The sequence below is a fragment of the Ornithorhynchus anatinus genome, chromosome X1 (assembly GCF_004115215.2).
Source record: "Ornithorhynchus anatinus isolate Pmale09 chromosome X1, mOrnAna1.pri.v4, whole genome shotgun sequence".
Classification (NCBI taxonomy): Eukaryota; Metazoa; Chordata; class Mammalia; order Monotremata; family Ornithorhynchidae; genus Ornithorhynchus; species Ornithorhynchus anatinus.
The window spans coordinates 70,468,375-70,493,835 of record NC_041749.1 but is presented as its reverse complement, the minus strand read 5'-3'; the positions used below and the strand labels follow the sequence as shown (position 1 = coordinate 70,493,835).

General features: G+C 44.7%; 1 protein-coding gene across 27 annotated transcripts in view; it reads left to right on the top strand.

Moving 5' to 3' along the window:
• LOC100084433 (sarcolemma associated protein) overlaps positions 1–25,461 on the top strand; it is a 139,378-nt gene that overhangs the window by 54,716 nt on the left and 59,201 nt on the right. For all 27 annotated transcript variants that reach the window (XM_029050616.2, XM_029050631.2, XM_029050629.2 and 24 more), the window contains 3 exons: positions 1,863–1,935; positions 16,783–16,819; positions 22,742–22,804. In XM_029050616.2, the coding sequence (XP_028906449.1) occupies positions 1,863–1,935; positions 16,783–16,819; positions 22,742–22,804 (173 nt within the window). The remainder of the gene's footprint in view (positions 1–1,862; positions 1,936–16,782; positions 16,820–22,741; positions 22,805–25,461) is intronic.

Below are 25,461 nucleotides of genomic sequence, written 5' to 3'. Positions count from 1 at the left end.
CTGAAAACAGCTGTGACAACACCTGGCACAAGTGGGAAGAGGGTGAAACTCTGGTTTAAAAACGAAACAAAATCGGCAAAAAAACCCCTGGATAGACAAGAAGGGTGGAGGCTGAGCCATGTTTGGGGTTCATGGGCATCAAGAAAGTCCCTAGGTATAGTGGAGAGGAAAAGTTGGTGGTTGGGGTGGGGGTGTTGGGGGAGCGGAGGCAATAGGGCCTCGTCTAAAACAGCATCTTTTTTTATAATATGAAAGGACTCAGTCATCGTGTTATGCTTGGCTGTGGAAGAGGATCCTAACACATTGCATATAAATCTTTGGGAAAATGCATCCCACAGTTTGACAGCTACCATACCCCCACGTACTACATAAGGATCTTGGGATGCACCTGTATTGGCATTGGGTTTGCTCCCAATTGGGGTTGATTCAGGCGACCGCTATCCTCATAGGAGGAGTCTGGTGGTGGTGCCCCCAGGGTGGAGATTCAGGCACAATCTCTTCCAGGGGAGAGGATTTGGGCAATTGCCCACACAAGACAAACTAATCTGGGGGACCTTGCCCGCCCCCTCCCTCCTCCAGGGTAGGGAGGTGGTCATCTCTCACCCCCAGGGCAGAGATTTGGGTGGCTGCCACTCCCAAGATGAGTGTCTGGCAGGGGCATTTATCCTGCCACCCCTCCCCAAAGGGTAGGGATTCAGTTGCCCGCTCTTACTGGGGGTGGAGAGCCAGACAGCTGTCCCTTGGGAGCAGTAAGTCAGGTGGGCAACTACCACCAGGTTGGAAGGTGGTTGGGAGGTCACCCCTCAAAGCAGTGATTCGAGTGGCTGCCCATCAAATGCAGCTGTTGGGTTAACTGCCCCCTTGACGTCCATATTCAGGAACCTGTTTGTATCAACCTTAGCGGTTTGTGCCTGGCGCATAGTAAGCGGTTACAAATACCACAATTATTCTCATTATTATTATTATTATTATTATTATTATTAAATGCTTAAATATTATTATTACTATTTTGAGCCCTGTAATTGCATATGAGCCTGTGATTTGGGGGCTAGAGGCTATGAAGCCAAGAATTATTTATTCCCTCTGTAATGTGGAACTGTTTCAAGCGACATCACTATAGTTTTAATTTCAAATTTATCTTTGCTTATTTTAATGGCTGACTTCTAAATAGAACTCATCGGTATTAATGTAGGTGCACACAGCCAAATTATTCCTTTGAGCATTGTGTGGCTTATTTGTAGTGTACCATAATCTCTATACTTGCACACGTGTATAATATGTTGCATGGGTACACTTCTAATGTTAACACTTAAATGGATCCCAAGTGGAATCTTTTTACAGTGAAAAAAATCTCTCTAACATTGCAGAACCCTGTCTGTTGGCACACTTTTTAAACTGCAAAAAAAGGAAAAATATAGTATATCAAATTTTTTTCCAAGTCCAAATTTTATTTAATAATCAAATTACTTGTCCTCCCAAGTGAATGGTATATTGAGTACTAAGATCAGTAATTGCTAAATGGCTACTATGTGCTGCGCACTGTACTAAGTGCTGAGGTAGATATAAGATCATCAGGTCAGACACAGTCCTTGTTTCACATGGGGCTCGCTAAGGGGGAGGTATTGAATTGCCATTTACAGGTGCAACCCAGATAAATAAGTGACTTGCCCAAGGTCACACAGTAGAGAAGTGACAGAGCTTAGGACTTAGGTCCCCTGACTCTGGGGCCTGTGCTTTTTCCACAAGGCCAGGCTAACTTGTATTTTCCTTTATATTTTCCTTTTTTTTTAAAAGCCCTAACGTAAGTGTTCTATTTCTGAACCTCCTAATTTCACTAATTCAGTCCTATCTTTTTTAATCAGTTACCCATGGATGTATTGTTTCCACAATAAAACTTTTTCTACCAGACGGTATGGAAGCCCGGCTACGGTCAGAGTGAGTATAATTTATAATATTTGGTTAAAGCTTTCTAAACGGATGTTGTAGCTAAATGCTTCGCTTCATAATTTCTTAAATGAAATCATTTTTGCAGTATTTTGTATATTCTTTTATTTTTGCCATCGGATGGTACATATGTATCAAAGTAACATAAGGCAAAGTGTAAGTCCATAGATAATTTTTAACTTAGCATGGGCATGTTATGATGACAGGTTTTGTACAGTATAGATGAGCCATAATTTCGCTCATTCTAGCATTTTAATAGGGAGGCAGTAAATGCAAATACCTCTGGAAACTTCACCATGCACTTTTCTAACCTGGAGTCTTTTGAAGGAATGATTAAAAAAAACCAACGCTATTTACGTACTGTGTTAAACTTAGATGGTTTGCAAAAGAAAACAAGATTTGAAAGGGGAAAACTTTGATTTTAATAGCTCACTGTTAAGAAGTTTGAAAAGTAGAAGTAAACACCATTGTCCAAGCAAACCATACTATTCTAAAATAGATGATATAAGCACATTTGACACTGATTATAAACATGCATCTCTCCTTTGTGTCTGCACTGATCTTTATTAAAAATTTGAACTTTAAAGTTATTTAAGCTTATTTTTTAGTTCTCCATGTATGTAGAATTTTTTCCCCATAATTTAAATATTAAATGGAGAAATGAAAAACACAATAGGTGCCTAGTAAATGTCAACAGTAGAAGAGCAAGCACCTAGGCAAAGAAAAAGCAAGTGGAGGGAGAAGGAGCTTTTTTTTTTTTTTTTTTAAAGCCCATATTCCCTTTTATCATCAAACAGTTGCTCAGAGCTCTGGTTGTTTGAAACACTGTTTTTGCAAAATCTTTGATGTTACCTCCCCCCTCACAAAAAATACATATTTACACTTCCTATATCTCCTTCTGAATTCTCCACTCCCCTGTTCATAATCTCATAGCTCGACCTGGACTTGGGCATTGGATGTCCTAAGACTTTGGTGGTGGGTAGATAAAAGCACTAAAATGCATTTAGGAAAAAATAAGCCCAATATGGTCATATAATTGAATTTCCACTCATCAAGATTCAACTCACTCCAGTTAAAGCAGGGGCCAGGAAGATTGGAGTAGAATGAAAAAGAAAGGATGTTAAGAAGAGAAACTAGCCGGGTGGGATAGAACAAGAAGTGGGAGATAATTTTATGACAACATCTTATTGCATTCGTTCAATCGTATTGATTTAGTGCTTGCTGTGTGCAGAGTACTGTACTGAGTGCTCGGGAGAGTACAATACAGCAGTAAAAAAAACACATTCCCTGCCCTCTGGTCCAGCTGGGGCATCCCTTGAGATGTGATATGGGACGATCAGAGAAAGGCCTGGGGTTGAGGGGCCAGGACTGAACATTCACACAGTCCCATGTGACCCCACTGTTGCCTGATACTTGAATGGTTTTCTAGAATGCGGGTATCCTGGATGGAAACTCACTGGGATGCTCACCCAGATGCCTCAGGGCAGAACTTACCGAACTTATTGCACTGAGTCATATAGGCCATGACAGCTCATCATAGATCAGAAGTCCTCTGAGGAGTCCTGGAGGACTTGCAGGTAATAAATATTGAAGGTTGTCTGCCAGTAAAGACCTAAGGATGGCCAAGTAGGCCGGGATCTTCCCCCTTCCCCATAACTGTTAGGTACTTGAGAGTGCAGCCCTCCCCTCTCCAGTTTCCTTCGTTTGTAGTAAAGGGCAACAGCTATTTCTTGCAGAAGATCTCCCTGCCTGCTTCAGGAAAGCTCAGGCCCGTACAATACCTTAGGGAAACCCGTACAAGGCAAGTGGATTCAACTAGGCTTTTCCTTCCCTGATTACCTGAGAGTCATCTCCCCACCTCCTCCTGCCACTTCTCACCAAGCTAAACGAGACTCATCATGACTCATCCATTTCTGAGCTAAAACCACTCAGGTGGTAGGCTTAAGGGAAGGTGCTTGCAGTTTAGACACCCTTTAGCCTCCACAGACAGTTTCCTTCTTCATTCAGCAGGGAGTAAATGTATGGAGTTCATTACCACAAGAACTTGTGCGGACAGCAAATATCAGTAGGTTCAAGAGGGATTTATATATATTGATGGATAAATACTCCATAATGGGTCACTAGAGGGAAAGTTAGGGATATCAGAAGGCACATCGCTAAATATTAAGTTGGGCATCAATGAGGGTAACCATCACACGATTACTCCAAAGAGTCTGTTGCCACTGTCAAAGAGAATACTCGTTGGATGGGCTATTGTTTGATCTAGTAATGATATCTCTTGTATCTTTATGCCTCTCCTCTTGTCTCCTCCCTGCTTCCTTCTCTACATCCCTGCTCAAATTGTTGGCCATCTAGGGTTTGCCTTCTTTTATTTACTCTTTTGTGCTTATTGGGTCCCCTTAACTTTCCTTGATTCCCTCAGACCCCAGTCTCTTGAAGGTCTCAGAGCCAGTATTACCGACAGGGAGGGGGCTCCTGCATGAGTCTTGCTGTCGTGTCTGTAGGCGCCGGTTACCCTTCTACCCTGGCAGCAAGGAATTGAGCTGAGCTCCTCTTTCTACCCTGTGGCAATAACTATGGTGATGGGGGAAGGGCGCAAGCTTCCAAGTCAGTCAGTCAGGTGTGTTATTGAGTGCTTACTGTGTGCAGAGCACTGTACTAAGTGCCTGGGAGAATGCAGTTAATGTAAGTAAACTCGATATCCACCCTCAAGGAGCTTACAGTCTGGTGGAGGGGACAGACATTATGACTTCTCATATGGTCTTTAGGAAGTGTGTTTTATCTTTTCATCCCTTTCCTTATCCTTTATTTCTAGGCAGAAGTTTTTTGGAGTTTAATTTAGGAGCTCCAGGTCAAACCTGGGTAGAGGAATAAAAATTCAAAAGCACGATACTCTTTCTTCCTGGTTTTACTCTACTAAAATGGATAGGTCTCTGGCTTAGTAGCTGACCAACTCCTAATAGCCAGGGGAAGCAATGAGACCTGAATAACCAGGGCCCTGAGCCCTAGCCATATAAGCCTGGCCCTGGGCCTTGCAAGCCTGACTTCTGTCCCCACACTTAACAGCTGTCACAAAAGAGAGGCCAAGAGCACCCTCCAGGACTTCTTCTGAACAAGAGAGCCAGCAGGGCAGCAGCAACAAAGTCCAGCAACTAGAGAGTTGTGTTTGTATGTGTACTTTTGACTCTCATAAGACTGCCAGAATCTTGACAGACTTCTAGTTGCTGGTGAAATGGTGAAGATGCAGGATAAAGGAAAGCTGGTCACTGTTGACATTACTCCCAAGACTAACTTAATTACACACCTTCTAGGTCCCTAGAGATCCTCAGTGGGGAAAATAGCTCATTGAAACATTGGGCTTGCTGGGAAGCAGCATAGCCTAGTGGCAAGAGCTTGGGCTTGGGAATCAGGTTGTGGGTTCTAATACCGACTCCGCCACTTGTCTGCATGACCTTGGGCCAAGTCACTTAACTTCTCTGTGCCTCAGTTACCTCATCTGTAAAATGGGAATTAAGACTGAGCCCCACATGAGACAACCTGATTACCTTGTATCTACCCCAGTGCTTAGAACAGAGCTTGGCACGTAGTAAGCGCTTAACAAATGCCATAATTATTATTATTACATAGTTGAAGTGACAAATGGTGGCACCTGGTGTTAATAATGTTGGTATTTGTTAAGCGCTTACTATGTGCCGAGCACTGTTCTAAGCGCTGGGGTAGACATAGGGGAATCGGGTTGTCCCACGTGGGGCTCACAATCTTAATCCCCATTTTACAGATGAGGGAACTGAGGCACAGAGAAGTTAAGTGACTTGCCCACAGTCACACAGCCGACAAGTGGCAGAGCTGGGATTCGAACTCATGAGCCCTGACTCCAAAGCCCGTGCTCTTTCCACTGAGCCACGCTGTGTTGGAGCCCCTTCTTCCCCCCTTTCCCCAGCTTCTTTTCTTTGGCCTGGGGCATACACTAAGCACTCAGTAAACACCATTGATTAGAGCAGGAGCAATCACAACAGGGAGGTGTCTTTTTTTCCCCTCCTCAATTGGAATTCTTTGGTTCAGCGTCTGCCACAGCCGGTACTTAACATTTTCCAGCCCACTACACTGTAAAGGAGGATCAAGAGGAAGCAAAACAGCTGCTGCAGTATCAGAGCAACCATAGAGGAGCTCTTTCTTCCACCGCCTTCATACTTGATGCCCAGCAGACAGATTAGCTCAATTAGCGCATGATTATAGAAGACGAAATGGCAAGTTTTAGCTCCATGTTGACCAGATTTATTCCTTGGCATAAGGACTGCAATACAGAGATTCTCAAGTCTAATAATAATAATGTTGGTATTTGTTAAGCGCTTACTATGTGCCGAGCACTGTTCTAAGCGCTGGGGTAGACATAGGGGAATCAGGTTGTCCCACGTGGGGCTCACAGTCTTAATCCCCATTTTACAGATGAGGGAACTGAGGCACAGAGAAGTGAAGTGACTTGCCCACAGTCACACAGCCGACAAGTGGCAGAGCTGGGATTCGAACTCATGAGCCCTGACTCCAAAGCCCGTGCTCTTTCCACTGAGCCACGCTGCTTCTCTACCACTCCTTGTCCCTTCCTTTTCTCTAACAATGGCATCTGGATCAAAATTTGATGCTTCCCTTCACCAGGGCAATGACCCTGTAGAATTTTGTTCAACAGCGTGGAGCAAGAAGCCAGGCTTCAATGGGACCCCAGCACTTATCTGAAAGGATGACAGGAAGGGAGCATGGCCAGATCACCTTCTTCCCCAGGAAGGTGTTTGCTTTGACTGTTCGATTTACCTTCCCAGGTAGACCCTGTCGATCAAGTGTTTAAAACCCACGGGAGGTCTACTCCCAGTATCCACAGCATCCAGGTCAACTAACCACTCTACTGTTGTGCCCAAGTCTTAACAGTAGGCACTCAATTAATGGTATTGACTGACATTTGCATCAGCTGAACATGGAACTACCACATGTATAAAGCAGCTACGGGTGTGTGTGTGTGTGTATATATATATATTGTGTATATATATACATATGTATATATATATATGTGTGTGTGTTTGCCTTCAGTTACAGAGTTAGTTTCCAGCTATTGGCCAACCCAGAAAGGAATGAGGTCAGTGTATCCCCTAATTCCATTTTCTGCTTTGCAGCCTGAGGCCACCTCATGTGACTAGATTCATTTTAGGTGTGGTAGGTGAGAGGGAGGTGTGAGAGAGGCTGAGCGTGGAAGTTCCTGTGCTTCTCGGACCAAGGCTACCAGTATTTTGAGACTGCTGCAGAGCTCAGTCCCAGAAGTGTGGGACTGGCTGGGGAGGGCTGAAGTGAATCTGACGAGCTATATCCCATGTAAATTACCTGGGTGCATGATGTAGCATTTCAGGTGAGATATCTGCAAGCTTCATGTGCGATCATACACTTGCCCAGCTTAAAGTCAAGTATTTATTGAGCACCGGGAGAGGATCATAAAGGTAGAAAACCTCAAGGAGCTTACAGTCTAATGGAGGAGAAAGACAGAAAATAGTATGAAAGAAGTGCTTTAGTTGTAGAGAATGTAAATAAATGGATGTGTATGTAAGCGTTATGGGAGTACTCAGGTGGTACAGAAGGACCAAGCTGTTAGTTGGGAGAAAACCTCCTAAATGAAGTTGGAATTCTGAAAGGCTTTGAAGATGGATGAGAAGAGGGGAAATATGGCAGTATTGAAGGGGAAGGGCATTCCAGGTAAGAAATTGGGTCTTAGCCAAGGGTTGGAAGCAGAAGAGTATAGAATGAGGCACAATGGGGGAGGCGAGCTTCAGAACAGGGAGTAGGAGAAGAGTAGCTAGGTAAAAGCAAGAGAGCTGATGCCATTAATGCCATTGGTCAGGATTTTCTCCTCGAATGAGTAACCACTAAAGAATTTTGAGGAGTAGGGAATCATGTTTTCAAAAGATGATTTGGGCAGTAGAGTGAAGTATAGACTTGAGGTGGAAGAGGCTGGAGGCAGGGAGACTAATGAGGAGGCTGCAACAATAGTCTAGCTGGACCAGGGTGGTGATCTTTTGGATGGAGGGGAAGGGGTGGATCTGGGAAGTGTTGTGGAGGAAAAACTGACAGAATTTAGAGGCAGACTAAATGGGAGAGTTGAAGGAGTAAGGAGTTAAGGATAGTACCAAAGTCACAGGTTCCAGTGACAGGGAGAATGGTGGATTATCAACTGTGAAGGGAAAGTTGCTTGGAGGAGAGGATTTGGGAGGGAAGATGTGCCATTTGTATCAATGGGACAGTCTTGAACTTTGAGGCAGCAGTTGCAAACCAGTAGAAGTCCTGTGTGGACCAGAGTTCATTTTCTTTAGGCATAAAGGTCTAACAGCCAGAAAGAGCCTCAGTCGCCATGCAGATTTATCCTCAAGTTATAATTGAATAAGTTCTGGTCAGGAATCATGAGGCTCTCAGCGTCTCTGCGCAGACTTAAACAAAAAGCACCAGTCATGAATCCCTCCGTAACTTGAGCAACAACAGGGCGGAAGAATTCACGGGGCAGAAACCATCGAGACAACAGGTCAGCACCTTAAAAAAAACAATACACTTCATTTTCTAGTTGTGGGCAACCAACCCTCATTCCTTTTTAAGATCTACTAATGGAGACCTTCATCTCCAGTTTTCACACTGAGAGATGCCTCATATCACCGACTGTGGGGAAATTTAGCATCGTTTCTTCAACAGCAGCTAACTAAGGAGACTCACCTGAAAGGCACCCGCCACCAACACAGAGGCTATACATAAGAATCCTACTCATAAAACATTCGATAGGAGTAGTTCTTAGAGAGAGAAAGGAATACCATGCCCAGAATCCTTGGCCAAAGGACCATTCTGACCTATTAGGTCAGGATAGAAGGGACCACTAACTACAGTGAAACTGTTGGCCCACCATCAGACATGGCATATTTAGCTATGCATGGGCCCATAATCTGGATTTTGGCTCAAAGTCACCAACCCCGGCTCGTGGCTGGTTGACGTGGCTGACACACATGGTGGTAATCCAGGTAAGTGATTTCTAAGGCATTCTCTTTCCTTTGGTATTCAGATGATTAGCCACCAGGAGACCGGGAAACACTGAAAAATGTCTTCCTCAATCATATTCCGAAATCTAGTGATCTCTTCCACCCAGGCTGTGATCTTGATTATCCATACCTCTTGATAAAGCTAGGAATTAGAAGTAGCACAAATCAAGAGAAACAGTGTGGCTTAATGGAAAGAGAACAGGCCTGGGAGTCAGAGGACCTGGATTCTAATCCTGACTTTCACTTGTCAGGTGTGACCTTCGGTAAGTCACTTAATTTCTCTGGGCCTCAGTTCCCTCATCCGCAAGATGGGGATTCAGTACCTGTTCTCCCTTCTACTTAGACTGCGAATCCCATGTGGGATCTGATAATCTTGATTCTATTCCAGAGCTCAGTACAGTACTTGGCACATAGTAAGCACTTAACAAATAGGCAGTTGTTAAGAGAACTTTACACATGACAGTAGAGCTGGCCAACTATCTGGATCTATAAAAGGTATCTCTGTCGTCACCCCCTTCTGTGCCTAAGATACCCAACCATGGATCAAGAAATCCTATCGCTTCCAGGTGTCCCTATGCTCTCCAAGTGTTAAGACCTAACTTCAGGGCCTCCCTACACATGGATCCCAGAGCACAAGTCACCCTAAGGACCTAACAGAAAATTCTGACAAATGGCATCGGATTGTCTCATGAACCTGGATGCAGTCCTTCTCTCCACCTTCCCAAATGACAAGAGGAGTGGGGGAGAGATTGTGTTTTACTTGCTGCGTGCCGAAAGGATCTTTAAGCATATCGTTTTTGCCCTTTTCTTATTGCAACCACTTGGGCCAACATCATCCAGGCAAGCACCTTCAAATAACTCTTCTGGCAGCGAGCCCCATCATGGTCAAATGGGCCTCCATTTGCTTGGTGAGACGTCAATACTCCTGACTCAAATCCCAGCACAAGTGTAAAAGACATGACCAGAAAAACTATCCAGTTCATGTTGTGTTCCTTCGGGCTCTAACATTCACTGGGCCCCGTCTCCAAATACGAGGCACAGTTGGATTTCATCTTGAACCGAACCTATTCCAGCAACAGTCTCACTCCCATGATCCTCAAACGTGTACAACTATGGAATCTACCTGTCTATGATGAGCTGATTTGGCCTATATCCACAGTTAGAGAAACGGGGGTTACTTAGCTCTGTAACCTTACTTCTCTGAAGGTGTGGAGCTCATCACGTTGTGCCCGCCCACCCCTCTTGCTAGGCATACCTTTAAGCATGGGCTAGCCACGATATGCATGTGGTTGGGGATATAACTGTTTTGAGGTATATATACATGTCTGCACTAACCTGTGCTCTGTTTTCTCTGTTAACTCCTTACTACCAAGAGAGCCCTGGGGAGGGAGGGGGAGAAGCCCTGACCCACCTAGCAATCTGAGCAATCAGGTCTTACTGGCAGGCAGCCTTTGAAGATTTTTGTAGCTCTGAGTCCTCCAGGCATCAACAGAAGGCTACTTTTCTCTGATGAGCTGATGTGCCAACATACTGTCAGAGAACTAGGGTAACAGGTAAGTAGTCCCTGCTTTTGTGCCTTTTCCTGAAATACCATTGATTGGTCGAGTTGAGTTGAAATTTGACCTGTCACTGTCTTACTGGGGCAACGACTGTTTATTGAGGGTTTAGGAGATATATGTAAATTGTTTCCTGGCAATTTCTATCTTGCAAAACTGACCTGTGTTTTAATGTATTCTAAAATGTTATAGCCATGTCTCCCTTCTTACCACCTTCCTCTTCATTATTTTCTGCATGGTGATATCCAGAAACCTTAGTCTCATTCCTATGTTAAGAAGAAACTGCATCAGCTATAATTAAGTTGTCTTTCTGGCGAAGGCACATCTGAATATGTGTCCCGCCAATGTGGGTGATTCCTCATGTGTCCATGCAGGGTTGAGACATTTGGTCATGAGCTCCGTGACTCTCTCGGCCGCTAGCCGCTTGACTTTGAGTTTGATTGGGTCAGGTCGGGTCAACCCCTGACCCTGGTCATCCCCTGCTTATTAACACTATTGTATTGTATCATACTGTACCATGTTGCTATATTACCGATTTCGCTTGTTATTGTTTATTGTCGTCAGTGCTGCCACCCACCACTCTGGCCTCACCAGCCGCTTGACTTTGAATTGGATCAGGTCAGCCCTTAATCAAGCCTACCCCCGACTCTGGTCATCACCTGCTTATTAACACTATTGTATTGTATCATACTGTATCATGTTGCTATATTACCGATTTGGTTTGTTACTGTTTATTGTTGTCAGTGCTGCCACCCACCTCTCTGGCCTCACCATGTCCCTCCTCCCTCCCTCCTCCCTCCCGCCCCTTCCTATCCTCCCCTTCCCCTTCTCCTCTCTCGCTCAGCTCTTTCCCGCTCTCTGGTCCGCCTCCTCCCCCCCCCTCCCCCGCCCTAGAACCCCACTTTACCAGCGCTACCCCTCTTCCCCCTCCCCCCTTCCTTCTTCCCCACCCACGCCCCATCCCAGTCCTCCTGTCCCACCGCTACCCCTCCTCCCCCTCTCCCCGTCCAGGGCCCCGCCACCTCCTTCCCATCCAAACCCTCCCCTCCCCCCACTCTCCCCCCTCCCCCCCTTGCACCCACAGCTACTTTCAAGCGTGGCCTCTGGAACCCCTGCTCCATTACAGGTAAACTACCTTTCGTCCATGACCTTTTCCTCTCCCGCTCTCTCCTCCTCCTCGCCCTTTCAGAAACGTGGCTCACTCCCGAAGACACGGTCTCCACCACTGCTCTCTCCAGCGGAGGCCTCTCCTTCTCCCACTCTCCCAGACTCACCGGTAAGGGAGGAGGCGTCGGCTTCCTCCTCTAACTCCGTTGCTGCTTCCGCACTATCCCTCCTCCCCCCTCCCTTCTCCTTCCCCTCCTTCGAAGCCCATATAGTTCGCCTCTACCACCCCCTCCAGATACTTGTCGCTGTCATCTACCGCCCTCCCGGTCCCACCTCCGACTTCTTCAACCACCTTGACCCCTTTCTCACCTTCCTTCTCTCCTTTTCTCTGCCCACTCTGATCCTCGGAGACTTCAACATCCATATGGATGTACCCGATGACTCCTCTGCCGCCCGCCTGCTATCCCTCCTCGACTCTGCCGACCTCCTGCTCGGTCATACCGCGCCCACTCACCGACTCGGTCACACCCTCGATCTCATCATCTCCTACCGCTGCACTATCTCCTCCCTCACCAACTCTGAAATCCCTCTCTCTGACCATAACCTTCTCACCTGCCTCATCTCTCACACTCCCTCCCCCTGCAAATCTTTGCTACTGCCCCACAGAGACCTCCGCTCTCTTGATCCCATCCATCTTTCCAAAAGCATCTCTCCTCACCTTGCCACCCTGTCCTCACTTCCCACTCTCGATGATCAGGTCTCCGCTCTCAACTCCACCCTCTCTACTCATCTCAACTCTCTCGCCCCCCTTTCCCTCCACCGCTCTCGCTCCACTAACCCACAGCCCTGGATCACCTCCTCTGTCCGCCTCCTACGCTCCTATGCTCGAGGAGCGCTGCTGGCGAAAGTCCAAGCACCAAGCTGACCTCACACACTTCAAATTTATCCTTTCATGCCTTAACTCTGCCCTCTTCTCCGCCAGGCAAAACTTCTTCTCCTCCCTCATCGACACCCATGCCCGTCACCCCCACCGATTGTTCCGGACCTTTAACTCTCTCCTTAGGCCCCCTGTTCCTCCCCCTCCCCCATCTCTCACCCCCAATGATCTGGCCACCTACTTCATCACAAAAATCAGCACAATCAGGTCTGAGCTCCCCAAAGTCACCCCTCCCCCCTCCCCTCCTCCCCACCAGCCCTCTCCCCTACTTTTCCATCCTTCCCTGCAGTATCCTCAGAGGAGATCTCCTCCCTCCTTGCAAGTGCCACCCCCTCCACCTGCGCCTCGGACCCCATTCCCGCTCACCTTTTAAAAAACATTGCCCCTGCCCTCCTCCCTTCCTTAACTTCTATTTTTAACTACTCAATCTCCAATGGCTCCTTCCCCTCTGCCTTCAAACATGCCCACGTCTCCCCCATCCTAAAAAAACCCTTTCTCGTCCCCACTTCCCCTTCCAGTTATCACCCTATCTCCCTACTACCCTTCCTTTCCAAAATCCTAGAACGAGTCGTCTTCAATCGCTGCTTAGAATTCCTTAACTCCCATTCTCTCCTGGACCCCCTCCAATCTGGCTTCTGTCCCCTCCACTCTACCGAGACTACTCTCTCTAAGGTCACCCATGACCTCCTTCTTGCCAAATCCAATGGCTCCTACTCCATTCTAATCTTCCTCAACCTCTCTGCTGCCTTTGACACTGTCGACCATCCCCTCCTCCTCCTCCTCTACATCTTATCTCACCTTGGCTTCACGGACTCCGTCCTCTCCTGGTTCTCCTCTTATCTCTCTGGCCGGTCATTCTTGGTCTCCTTCGCGGGCGCCTCCTCCCCCTCCCATCCTTTAACTGTTGGAGTTCCTCAAGGGTCAGTTCTTGGCCCTCTTCTGTTCTCCATTTACACTCACTCCCTTGGTGAACTCATTCGCTTTCACGGCTTTGACTACCATCTCTATGCAGATGACACACAGATCTACATCTCTGCCCCTGTCCTCTCCCCCTCCCTTCAGGCTCGCATCTCCTCCTGCCTCCGGGATGTCTCCACCTGGATGTCGGCCCACCACCTAAAACTCAACATGAGCAAGACTGAGCTCCTCATCTTCCCTCCCAAACCCGGTCCTCTCCCAGACTTCCCTATCACCGTGGATGGCACGACCGTCCTTCCTGTCTCTCAGGCCCGCAATCTCGGTGTCATCCTTGACTCATCTCTCTCGTTCACCCCACACATCCTATCCGTTACCGAGACCTGCTGGTTTCACCTTTACAATATCGCCAAGATCCGCCCTTTCCTCTCCACCCAGACGGCTACCTTACTGCTACGGGCTCTCGTTATATCCCGGCTAGACTACTGTGTCAGCCTTCTCTCTGATCTCCCTTCCTCCTCTCTTGCCCCACTCCAGTCTATTCTTCACTCCCCTGCCCGGCTCACCTTCCTGCAGGAACGATCTGGGCATGTCACTCCCCTTCTTAAACACCTCCAGTGGTTGCCTATCAACCTCCGCTCCAAACAAAAACTCCTCACTCTAGGCTTCAAGGCTCTACATCACCTTGCCCCTTCTTACCTCTCCTCCCTTCTCTCTGCCACCCACCCCGCACGCTCCGCTCCTCTACCGCCCACCTCCTCACCATCCCTCGGTCTCGCCTATCCCGCCGTTGACCCCCGGGCCACGTCCTCCCGCGGTCCTGGAACGCCCTCCCTCCTCACCTCCGCCAAACTGATTCTCTTCCCCTCTTCAAAACCCTACTTAAAACTCACCTCCTCCAAGAGGCCTTCCCAGACTGAGCTCCTCTTCTCCCTCTACTCCCTCTGCCACCCCCCCTTTACCTCTCCGCAGCTAAACCCTCTTATCCCCCTTTCCCTCTGCTCCTCCACCTCTCCCTTCCCATCCCCACAGCACTGTACTCGTCCGCTCAACTGTATATATTTCCATTACCCTATTTATTTTGTTAATGAATTGTACATTGCCTTGATTCTATTTAGTTGCCATTGTTTTTACATGATGTTCTTCCTCTTGACTCTATTTATTGCCATTGTTCTTGTCTGTCCGTCTCCCCCGATTAGACTGTAAGCCCGTCAAACGGCAGGGACTGTCTCTATCTGTTGCTGACTTGTTCATTCCAAGCGCTTAGTACAGTGCTCTGCACACAGTAAGCGCTCAATAAATACTATTGAATGAATGAGAGGCTACGGCAGCTTAGGGCAGAGGTGATTCATGGCAGCAGTTGGAAGGGCTCCATGCTTCAGCAGTCCACTGGTGCCTGTTTACCAGCAATATGGGAAGCAGGGTGGCCTAGTGAAAAGAGCACAGGGCCAGGAGTCAGAAGCCCTGGGTTCTAATTCCCAGTTCTACCACTTGTCTATTGTGTGACCTTGGGCAAGTCATGTAACTTTTGTGCCTCACTTTCCTCAATGGTGAAATGGGGATGAAATGTTACAACCTCCTACTTAGACTGAACCCCATGTGGGATAGGGACCATGTCCGACTACATTTGCAACCTTAGCTGGGATCTTTGAAGGTACTCACTTCCAACTCAACACCTACTGCTACGGTTTGGGTTCTCTCCCCACCTCCTGTCTGGGCCCCATTCTATCCTAGCATACTGTTGCTATTAGCTCTCTGGTGACTGCCTTGATGGTTCAGGGACCAGGGATGGTAGGAGCAGTAATGGTCACTCTTTACCTCCCCTTCCCACCCGACCTACGGCTGCGTGGTGAGAGTGTTACCAAACCTCATAGCTTTTACCTATAAGATTTCCCAACTGCACCTATCACCAGAGGACTAACTGAATGCCTATTATTTTCTCGACCACTGATACTGATTTTGTAGAAAATGAGTAAAACGCACAGATCAACATCAGTTACATGGAAGCTCTGTGAAGCATCAGATGAATTTGAATGTATTGAATATAGAGGGATGAAACAAAAGGGCTGACTTGTAGAATTACTTGTAGTAGTAACTTGAAGGGATAGGCAAACCTTTGAACTGGTCAATTTTGAAACACATCCTTTGTAAAGTATTAACACAGCTTCTAATTTAGAAAAAGACATTTGTAACTGTGGGCCAGTTTATATGTAAATGTGTTTTCCTGAACATCACATTCTAAATAGCATAATTTGGTTGAAATGCAAAGGGTGACTTGTTACTGAAAATGTGCTCTTTGTTTAAGCTTTAGACTTTCACATCATAGCAGGTAGCTTCCTTTGTAGTTGCTGACTTGATCAAAATCACCATTTGCTTACAAGGGGATGCAGCCATTTGTAGTATCTTTAACATATGTTTTTAAAAGTAATTTTTTTCAATTTGGGATCATTTTAGATATTTACTAAAATATTGTGGAAAATTTATTAAATCAATATAGGTTCATTTTATTACGTTGGCGATTTATTTTTTTTGCGTATATTTAGTGACCAGTCAGCTGGTGTTCTTTCATTTCCTACTGCTTTCTTAGGGAAATACAATTTTATCAAATGACAACATAACCATCTTTTGTGTGAGTATACAGAAGTGTAGTGTTGCAGTTCCGTTATGTCAGGTCTGGACAAAACCAGGCCCAGGGGCCACAGGCCATCTGTCAGGTGACTTTTATCTAATCTACCATGTCAAGTAAAAGTAATTTTTTATGTATAATAATGAAATTATGGCACTTGAAGATACCCCCATCAAGTTAATGCTAAATCTGTTATAAGTGTGGAAATGACATGAATGCCTTATACTGTAGATACCACGACAATTTTATTGATATGTTTTGTGAACACCAGTTCTTTTATTGATGCCACCCTCAACAGCTCACTAAAACTTAAATGACCCATCAGCCCTCCAAATGATAACCTAACTTTACAATAGTTAGAATTTTAAGGGTTTTTGTACTCTGAGATTTGAGTATAATTCTAGCCATTTGCAAAGTGTCTTAAATTATTTCAGTGTGTGCTTTTTAACTTAAGTGAAAATCTATTTTTGAAGTACTTAGCCTGTTACCTAATTGTCTGCTTCAGGGGAAAAGTTGTAAAAAAACATTTGGGTTAAATATTTACAGTCACAATGGGTTTTCAGGATGGGGTTTTTTTTGGTTACATCTTCCTGTAATAATGAAAAAAAAACTAGTGTAAAATAAATATATTTTTTTTTCCAGTGTCATCCATGCTCCATTACCAATTCCTGTTGACAAGGTGAGCTACTTGCAGTTCCTCTTCCCTGTCCCCGTTTAAAAATATTCCGATAAACTGCCTTGCCCTTGGTAATGTTATTAAATAATTGCATTCCATTGTTGAACCTAGGGACTTAATATGAGTTACCTATTGTTAAAAAAAAAAAAGATGGCTGCAGAAATCACTTTGAATGATTTAACCTAAGAACTATCCACTCTAAAGTTAAGAAAATTTAGGAAGAGTAAGTTGGTTAATTTTTTTCTATTATAGGTGATTCTGTATATATAAAACTGGAGCATCTATTTTGTGCTTAATTTAAAAGTAGGATGTGTATTAATCTTCATTCTTGTGCACTATTACTCATTCTTGTCTTGAATTGTTAAAGTACTTAAGCAAAATACTCTTCTTTCTCGGTTGTGTTTCCACATAAGGAAGGATATGGGAGTTAGTGCAGAAATGCGCAGTAAGGTTATTAATGCTGAGGTCATTATTGAGGTGTTTTTTTGCTTTTACCTCCCCCCCACCCCGATTTTCCCTAAAGAGCTATTTCATCTGGAAAGTGCTATTTTTAAAGTTAAGTGCTACAGGTGAAACCTCAGTATGAGTGCTCACCACAGTCTGTAAAGGGCTTGTTAGATCCAGTTCCCATCGCGTCCCAAAGATCGGTCGAGAAAGAACATACATACAGGCATTCATAGAAACTAAGACACATATTCAGGCTACAGATCTCTGGCCTCACCCCAGAAGTGTGCTGAGATTGTGGTGGTTAGTTCTGTCAGGAATAGAAGGGGGTCCCGGGACTCATTTCTGGAGATTTTATTCACACGTGTGTGATGGTATTTCAGCCACTCTGTTGTGGGTCTCCAGGATTTCAGGTGCCCTAAATGTGAGGAGCATGGTCGTCTTTATGAGGGGAATCAGGAAGAGGGGAATGGGATCTAAACACTTCCTCAAGATGAAATGAGTTTCTTTTGACCCAGCCCATGGTCTCTGGGCCCCAGGGCTAACCTAAGCCTAAAAGTGTGACTCAACTGTTCCATTGCCTCACGACTCTCATTGCTATACCACAAGTGCTTCATGGTAGTCATTGAGCCAACAATTCACTATTAATACTGGGAGAGAGAAAATCAACTCTAGGTTAATCAGTGGATCCCTGCCTGAACTCCTGTATTGCCTTGGTGTCCAGTGGGGACAAGGCTTTGACAAATCGGGGGATCCTAGGGTTCCTGCAGGGGCACACTGCTATAGACGTCAATGCTATAGTTCTGTTAATGGGGAATATAAATAACAGGAGCCGTAGCCTGACCTTTCCTGAACCCCAGGATCTTGTGGCTGGTTGGAGACACTCTCCCCTGGACTACCAAGGGGTTAAATAAAGGATTACGCTGCCTGAAAAGTAGCTCCATTTCTCCTGCTCCTGGTTGCTGGAACACTTATAATATTGTGGACCTTAAAGAGAAAACAGGGCTGCTGCAAAAACATTGCTGTTTTAATTTAACCTCCTGCTGACTAGGCAGGGAGTTTTGAGATTAAAGTAGGTGTCCACTGCCTGGCAAGTCACTCTGCTGCTTTAGGACACAATTTTCAAAACGGCCCATGGAAGTCTTTTATCTTTACAAGGCCTCAAAGATTGCTGGGGACAAAGTTTTGTGCTGTAACAGTCCTTGCTTCCTGTCTCTGGGCATGGCCAGTTTGATGATACTTTGTGTTGTTACTTGATATAGGAAGCTTAATTCAAAATTCATCCTTAATTCAAAATTTCTTGTATTTATTATTGTTCAGAATCTTTAGTGCCTTAATCTGAACTTCATTGCTGAGGAGAATCTAATTTTGGCAGTGAATATGTATCTTGTCCAGAGAGAGAAAACACTTTTGATATATACTGCTATATGGGGGATAAAATTGAGTGGCCGTTTCCTTTTTGTACATAATAGTTTCGGGAAAGGTAATTAGGCTCTGCTTTGCCTTTCATATAAGAAATGAAATCATGCCTAAAACCGAAGCTCATTGTTAGAGACTTTGAATTCAATACTTTGGAAACCTCGTCTTTACCACTTTCCTTTTCAGCAGAATGAAGCATTATTCAGTTTTAATAATGGAATTGCTCATTAGGACAGACATTTGAGGTGCTGGGTTTTTGAATTAAAAATGTGCTGCATCCCAGTTATAGCAGTTAGCCATGCCATTCTACCTACTGGGGGGAAAAGAAGTGATAATTCTGAAAATAGTTTGCTTTGGTAATGTCCAAGATGGAGGAAACATTTCATCTTTCAGAAGATAGCACATCAGTGCTTGTAATTACTGGTTTTTTGTGCTTTTGGCAACACAACTCCATAATGTTAGTTGGAGCTGCCCTGAAAGATCCCTTTTGGGGTGATCCCTCAACTTGGGTGTTCTAGAAGGCCTGGCTATAATTGGTAATGCTGAGTCTTCCGTGTTTCTCATTTTTCCTCCTCCTTCAGGCACAAACCAGTATTCTCTCCACCTATCATTCTGTAAAAGAGAAGCAGCGTGGCTTAGTGGAAGGAGCATGGGCTTGGGAATCAGAAGATGTGGGTTCTAATCCCAGCTCCTCCACTTGTCTGCTTTGTGACCTTGGGCAGGCCACTTAACTTCTCTGTGTCTCAATTACCTCATATGTACAATGGGGATTAAGACTGTGAGCCCCATGTGGGACAACCTGATTACCTGTATCTGCCCCAGCCCTTAGAATAGTGCTGGGCACATAGTAAGCACTTAACAAATATTATTATTATTGTTATTATTACTACTACTGATAAAATAAAGTTGTATGAGCCATGCAATTGTATATCCAGGGCATTTAAGGACATGCCTTTTCCAATCATATAGGTTCAGAAAGTCCTCCATTCAAAGCTGCAGTGTTTTTCTGCACTGCAGCCATGGCCATCTGATCCCTTGTGGGAAAGCCTCCACCTCAGAAGACTTTACAGTGATCATAATATATTTGAGGCCTCTGGCAGTAGGGATTGGGGGCTAGTTAGAGTCAAGCTGGATGTTATTTCCCGTGAGTGTCCTGTAGGGCTCTTTTGGGCAGCAGCAGACTAGCAAGTAGGTCTCCCGTCTAACAGCAGTGCTGAGGGATTTCCAGGTGCTGCATCCCTACCAAATACCTAGCTTAAGCTCAACCAGAATTCAGCCACAAGCTTCTCTAAGGACTTCATTCTTAACTATGTGGCTCGCACCAGCCTTGTTTAGGACTTATGTAACCCCCTTGTCCTGAGGGTTGATCCCATCACAATTCTGACCCTTCAGCCCTCATAACCACAATTTCGGACACACTGGTGTCTTCCATTCCTACAGCTTGCTGGATAAAACGCTGTAACTCTGTATTTCATTTCTAAATTGGGGAAGCAGTGCTGCTCAGTGGAAAGAGCCTGGGCTTGGGAGTCAGAGGTCATGGGTTCTAATCCCGGCTCCGCCGCTTGCCAGCTGTGTGACTTTGGGCACGTCACTTCACTTCTCTGGGCCTCAGTTCCCTCATCTGGAAAATGGGGATTAAAACTGTGAGCCCCACATGGGACAACCTGATCACCTTGTATCCACCCAGCTCTTAGAACAGTGCTTTGCACATAGTAAGCGTTTAACAAATACCACCATTATTATTATTATTATTAAAATGCCAGACCTAGTCTCTTCTCAATGACTCCTATTTATTGAATGCCTACTCTGGACAGAGCACTGTACTAAGCACTTGAGAGTACAATAGTATTAATAAGCTTGAGCCCTTCCCTCCAGGAACTTGCACTCAGTAATAATAATAATAATAACTTTGGTGTTGGTTGGGTGCTTACTGTGTGTTACTATGTGTAGGCCCCTGTTCTAAGCGCTGTGGAGGATATAGGATAATCAGGTCCGACACAGTCCTTGTCCCACATGGGGTGCCTAATCTAAGTAAGAAGGAGAACAGGTATTGAATCCTCATTTTACAAATGAGGTAACTGAGGCACAGAGAAGTGAGGTGACTTGCCCAAGGTTACCCAGCAGGCATGTGTTGGAGCCAGGATTAGAACCCAGGTCTTTGGACTCCCAGGCCCGTGCTCTTTCCACTAGGCTACACTGGTCCTCTTGTAGGAAGATGGACACTAAAATGTATTAGGGGTAGGAGGAGCAATAGAGTATAGAGACATGTAGAGAAGTGCAACAGGGAAGATGATAAGTACGTACACAGGTGCCTAAGTGATGCAGAAGTACCGAAGTGGCAATTGAGCTGTGGGGACTAGGATGGGGAAATGAGAGATTAATCAGGAAAGTAAGCTGCTTGTGGGCAGGTAACATGTCTGCCAACACTATTGTACTCTCCCAAGTGCTTAGTACAGTGCTCTGCACACAGTAAGTGCTCAGTAAATACAATTGATTTAATCGGAAGGCCTCCTGGAGGAGGTGTGATTTCAGAAGGGATTTGAAGATGGGGAGAGCAGGGTTCTGCCAGATGTGAAGTGAGAGGAAGTTCCAGGCAGAAGGGAAGGTGTGAGCAAGGGGTTGGTAGTGAAGAGAGAGATGAGACTGAGGCTCAGGAAGTAGGTTGAGAGGAATGAAGCATGCGAGCCAGTGTGTAGTAGGAGAGGACTGAGGCCAAGTAAAGGTGGAATAGAGAGCTGATTGAGTGCCCTAAAGCCAGTGATCAGAAGTTTTTTTGCTGTGCTTAGAAATGCTCAACTAGTATTGATTATATTTGTTAATATCTCTAAGTGCTCTAGACCAATTTATGTATTCTTATATGCTGAGTAATAATAATGGTATTTCTTAAGCACTTACTATGTACCAAGCACTGTTCTAAGCACTACTGAGACTGTGTCAGGTTTTATAAGAACTAGAGATTTAAGTAGTTTTCCTTACTGTCAAATATTTAAGTGCGGTTTTCTTCCGATCCAACACCATTCGTTGTGCCATCATTTTGGATCTACCCTGATGTCAAACATGTCTCCTGTCAAGATGCATTCTCCTGCATCATCAAGTAAACCATTGCAGCAGTCTTGGAGGCTTTCAGAAAATTTTATTTATTTCTTGCTCATATCAGCAACTCCATCCACACACACAATGGAACAAAACCATATGTCACAACTAGGGTAAAATAGGCTGGAACTTTGGAAAATCTTTTCCAGTTCTGAGAAGGAGGTGGAGAGGTCATTTGGTTCCCTTGTAGACCCTGTAGGTAGGATGGACAGTGGAAAAAACTCCCCAGAATCAGGGACCAGGATCCAGATAGCCTGTCTCCCATTGCAAATCCTACTTAGATTGTGAGCCCCATGTGGGTCAGAGACTATGTCCAATCTGATTAACTTGTAACTATTCTACAACTGAAAATAATAATAATGATGATGATATTAAGCACTTACTATGTGCCAGTCACTGTACTAAGCACTGGGGTGGATATAAGCAAATGGAGTTGGACACAATTCCCATCCCATGTGGGGGTCTCAGTCTCAATCCCTATTTTACAGATGAGGGTCCTGAGGAACAAGAAAGTGAAGCAACTTAACCAGGGTCACACAGCAGACAAGTGGTGGAGCTGGGATTAGAACCTATGACCTCCTGACTCCCAAGCTCGTGTCCAGCACTGCCATGCACTACCATGCTGCTTGTCATGGCGAATGGAGCTTGACACACAGTAAGGGCTTAAGAAACACGATAATATGGACGGAAAATACAGCCCAGATGGGGCTGCCTGGTTTCCATTTCTGACTTTGGGCTGAGCTTGAGCTGACTCCTGGATTGTACATTAGAGTCAGGCGTGGTACCCAAGCAGTGGAGGGAGTGGGAAGACTGTGTTCCCTGGACTCGAAAGTTAGAGCAGATGTGTACTATCATTAAACTTTTCCGTGACTTAGTTGATGTACTAAATTCTCTAGTGCTAAAAAACACAGCATAGTTTTTGATCACCTCTTTTTTTTTTTCCTCCTTCCCGATCTCCCCCAACCATAGGTTGCTGCTAATACTCCCAGTATGTACTCTCAGGAACTGTTCCAGCTTTCGCAGTATCTACAGGTAAGATTTACTTTTGAGACTTCTGGGTTAGACCTTGGAGGTAAAGTAGTAACTCCTTATGATCGACTTTGTATACCTATATCTACCTTTGTGAGAAAAGATACCTTGGATTCAAAGAGGTCAGAGTATTAGTTTTAATGAAAACTCTCCCCTCTTAATTAGATTCCCAGTGCCATTGGCTGATTCACTTCAGACCGTATTAGGGAGATGGGATAATTTTAGGGCAAAGTCCTACATGGTTCTCACTTCTGACCCTGAGGTGGCTCAAGAAGATGAACAATCCTCTCAACCTCAAAGATTCCAAAGTGGAACCCGGACGACAACTAGGACAGGCATCTTGATCTCCCTTCTCATTTTCTCTCATCCCTCCTCTGCCAATGGTGTGTGGGGGGTGGTGGTGGGGGGGGAGGGGGGAGGGAGTGTGTGTGTGTGTGTGTAGTACTTTTGGCTTCTAACTTAATACTTAGAATGTGAAATCCTATGGAGGATGAATTGAAAATTTCAACACGTTAGAAGAGGAATTGATGGAGAATTAAGCAGCTCTGAGTGATCACTAACACTTCTATCGTAATTTAAGATAGTGGAAAATGACAGAATTAGAAATTTATAACCCTGGGACCTCCCATTTCCATTAAGCAATGGCTGTGATAAAATGATCTTTATTTATTTATTTTTTAATTTTTTAAAAAGGCCACAAATGTATTCTTCCAGTAGCAAAGTGGTTATCAATCAACCTCTTGAAAATGTTACAAACCTCTCAGTCCTGTAAGGGAGATGATTTCGTATACTAAATATTTTTCTCCTTTTTTCTGCATTTTTTCCATTCTCACCATTGATTTTATTGTTTTGGTTTGATTACCTATTTTCATTTGACAGCACTATTGTTATGTCTCTTTTCAGTGATATACATTCTACATTTAGGGGAATAATGTGACTCATTTGCTCACAAGTAGTACTGTACTCAAATATGTATTGACCGAACAACTTGATGTTAAAACTGCATTGAATTAGAGCTGGTTAAATTACACCCTCTAGTGGAAGTAATCTAAAATTAGATACAAAAAGACTAAGGAAAAGGCTTCTCTTTCTTGCAAGATGAACTTGGAATATTTTGACCATCTGAACATCAGGTGCTAAGTTTTTTAAAATAATACACCTGGAAGTGTATTGTATATCCTTCACTGTAAGAAATGTAATAATAAGAATTGTGGTTTGGTTAAGCACTTACAATGTGCCTAGCACTGTGGTAGATGAAAGATTGTCAGGTCCCACTTGGGGCTCACAGTCTAAGCAGGATGAAGAAGAGGTATTGAATCCCCATTTTGCGGATGAGGGAACTGAGACACAGAGGAAAGTTAAGTGACTTGCCCAAGGTCTCACAGCTCACAATCTATCATGTGCCCATAGATACATTTCACCAATTGTGATGTAATCTTCTAAAATGATGGGTAAACGTATATAGATAAAAATAAAAAAGAATGAACTGTAACAAAGCCAGTCCCTGAAGAGTGTGGAAGCTTCAGCAACTTGGACACCTAGTGAAGGGGAAGCCCCAAATGATGACAAATGGCGACTATTTGGCTGGATTTGAGCAGCCACTTGGAGAGAAGTTGTTGCTGCCTTATATCATTCTCCTCAAGTTCCTCTTTACTTAACTCCCATGGCCCCTAAAACCAGCGAAGACTTTGTTAACCTGTGTCTTGGCCTCTTGCTTATTATGGAGAGTGTTTAAATCATCATGGTAAACTGCCTGGGAATGGGCAGGACCGGAATCCAAATTTCTGTAAACGTTCCAGATGCGTCTGTCAGCCCTGCTACTAGAGCTCAAATGGGATCTAATTGTCTTTTTTCTCTCTAATATATTCAGTTGCAGAGGCAGAGCTATTTTAAAATAAACTTCTTTGAATTCATAATTTGTAGTAGATGTTTTAGGGTGGCCATTTTAGTATAACCTGAGTAGGATTTTAGTTCATTTTTACATTCGTAAGCTAGTGCTTACTTCGAAGGGGAAAGGTTTTGTTTTTAAAGTCATCTATAGAACACTCTTACCTTCTTGGAAATAGCATTGTACCTTAAAAACCTATCCTGTCACTCATGCAGTGACATTTAATAGTGATTCTACCTCTTTTTTTTAAAGTTTTGACAATTACAAAGTTCTGAGTTCTGAATAATTGTGGTATTTGTTAATCTCTTACTATGTGCCAAGCACCGTAGTAAGCGCTGGGGTGGATACAAGCAAATTGGGTTGGACATAGTTCCTGTCCTGCATGGGGCTCACAGTCTTTAATATTCTTCTTAAATATGACATATTTTTGTGGTTGGAAACATAGGGCTTTAGAATCCAAACCAGTAGTGAGAGGCCACACGGCTTAGTGGATAGAGCTCAGGTCTGGGAATCAGGGGACCTGGGTTCTAATTCTGGCTCTGCTACTTGCTGCTGTTGGATCTTGGGCCAGTCACGTAACTTCTCTGTGCCCTCAGTATCCTCATCTGTAAAATGGGGATTCAGTACCTGTCCTCCCTCCCCCTTAGAGTCTGAGTCCCATGTGGGACCGGAACCGTGTCTTGTCGTGATTATCTTGTATCTGTTCCAGCGCTTAGTACAAAGGTACCACAGTTCTTCTCAGTGTAGTGGTTTGACCTTAGTACAACTGAGT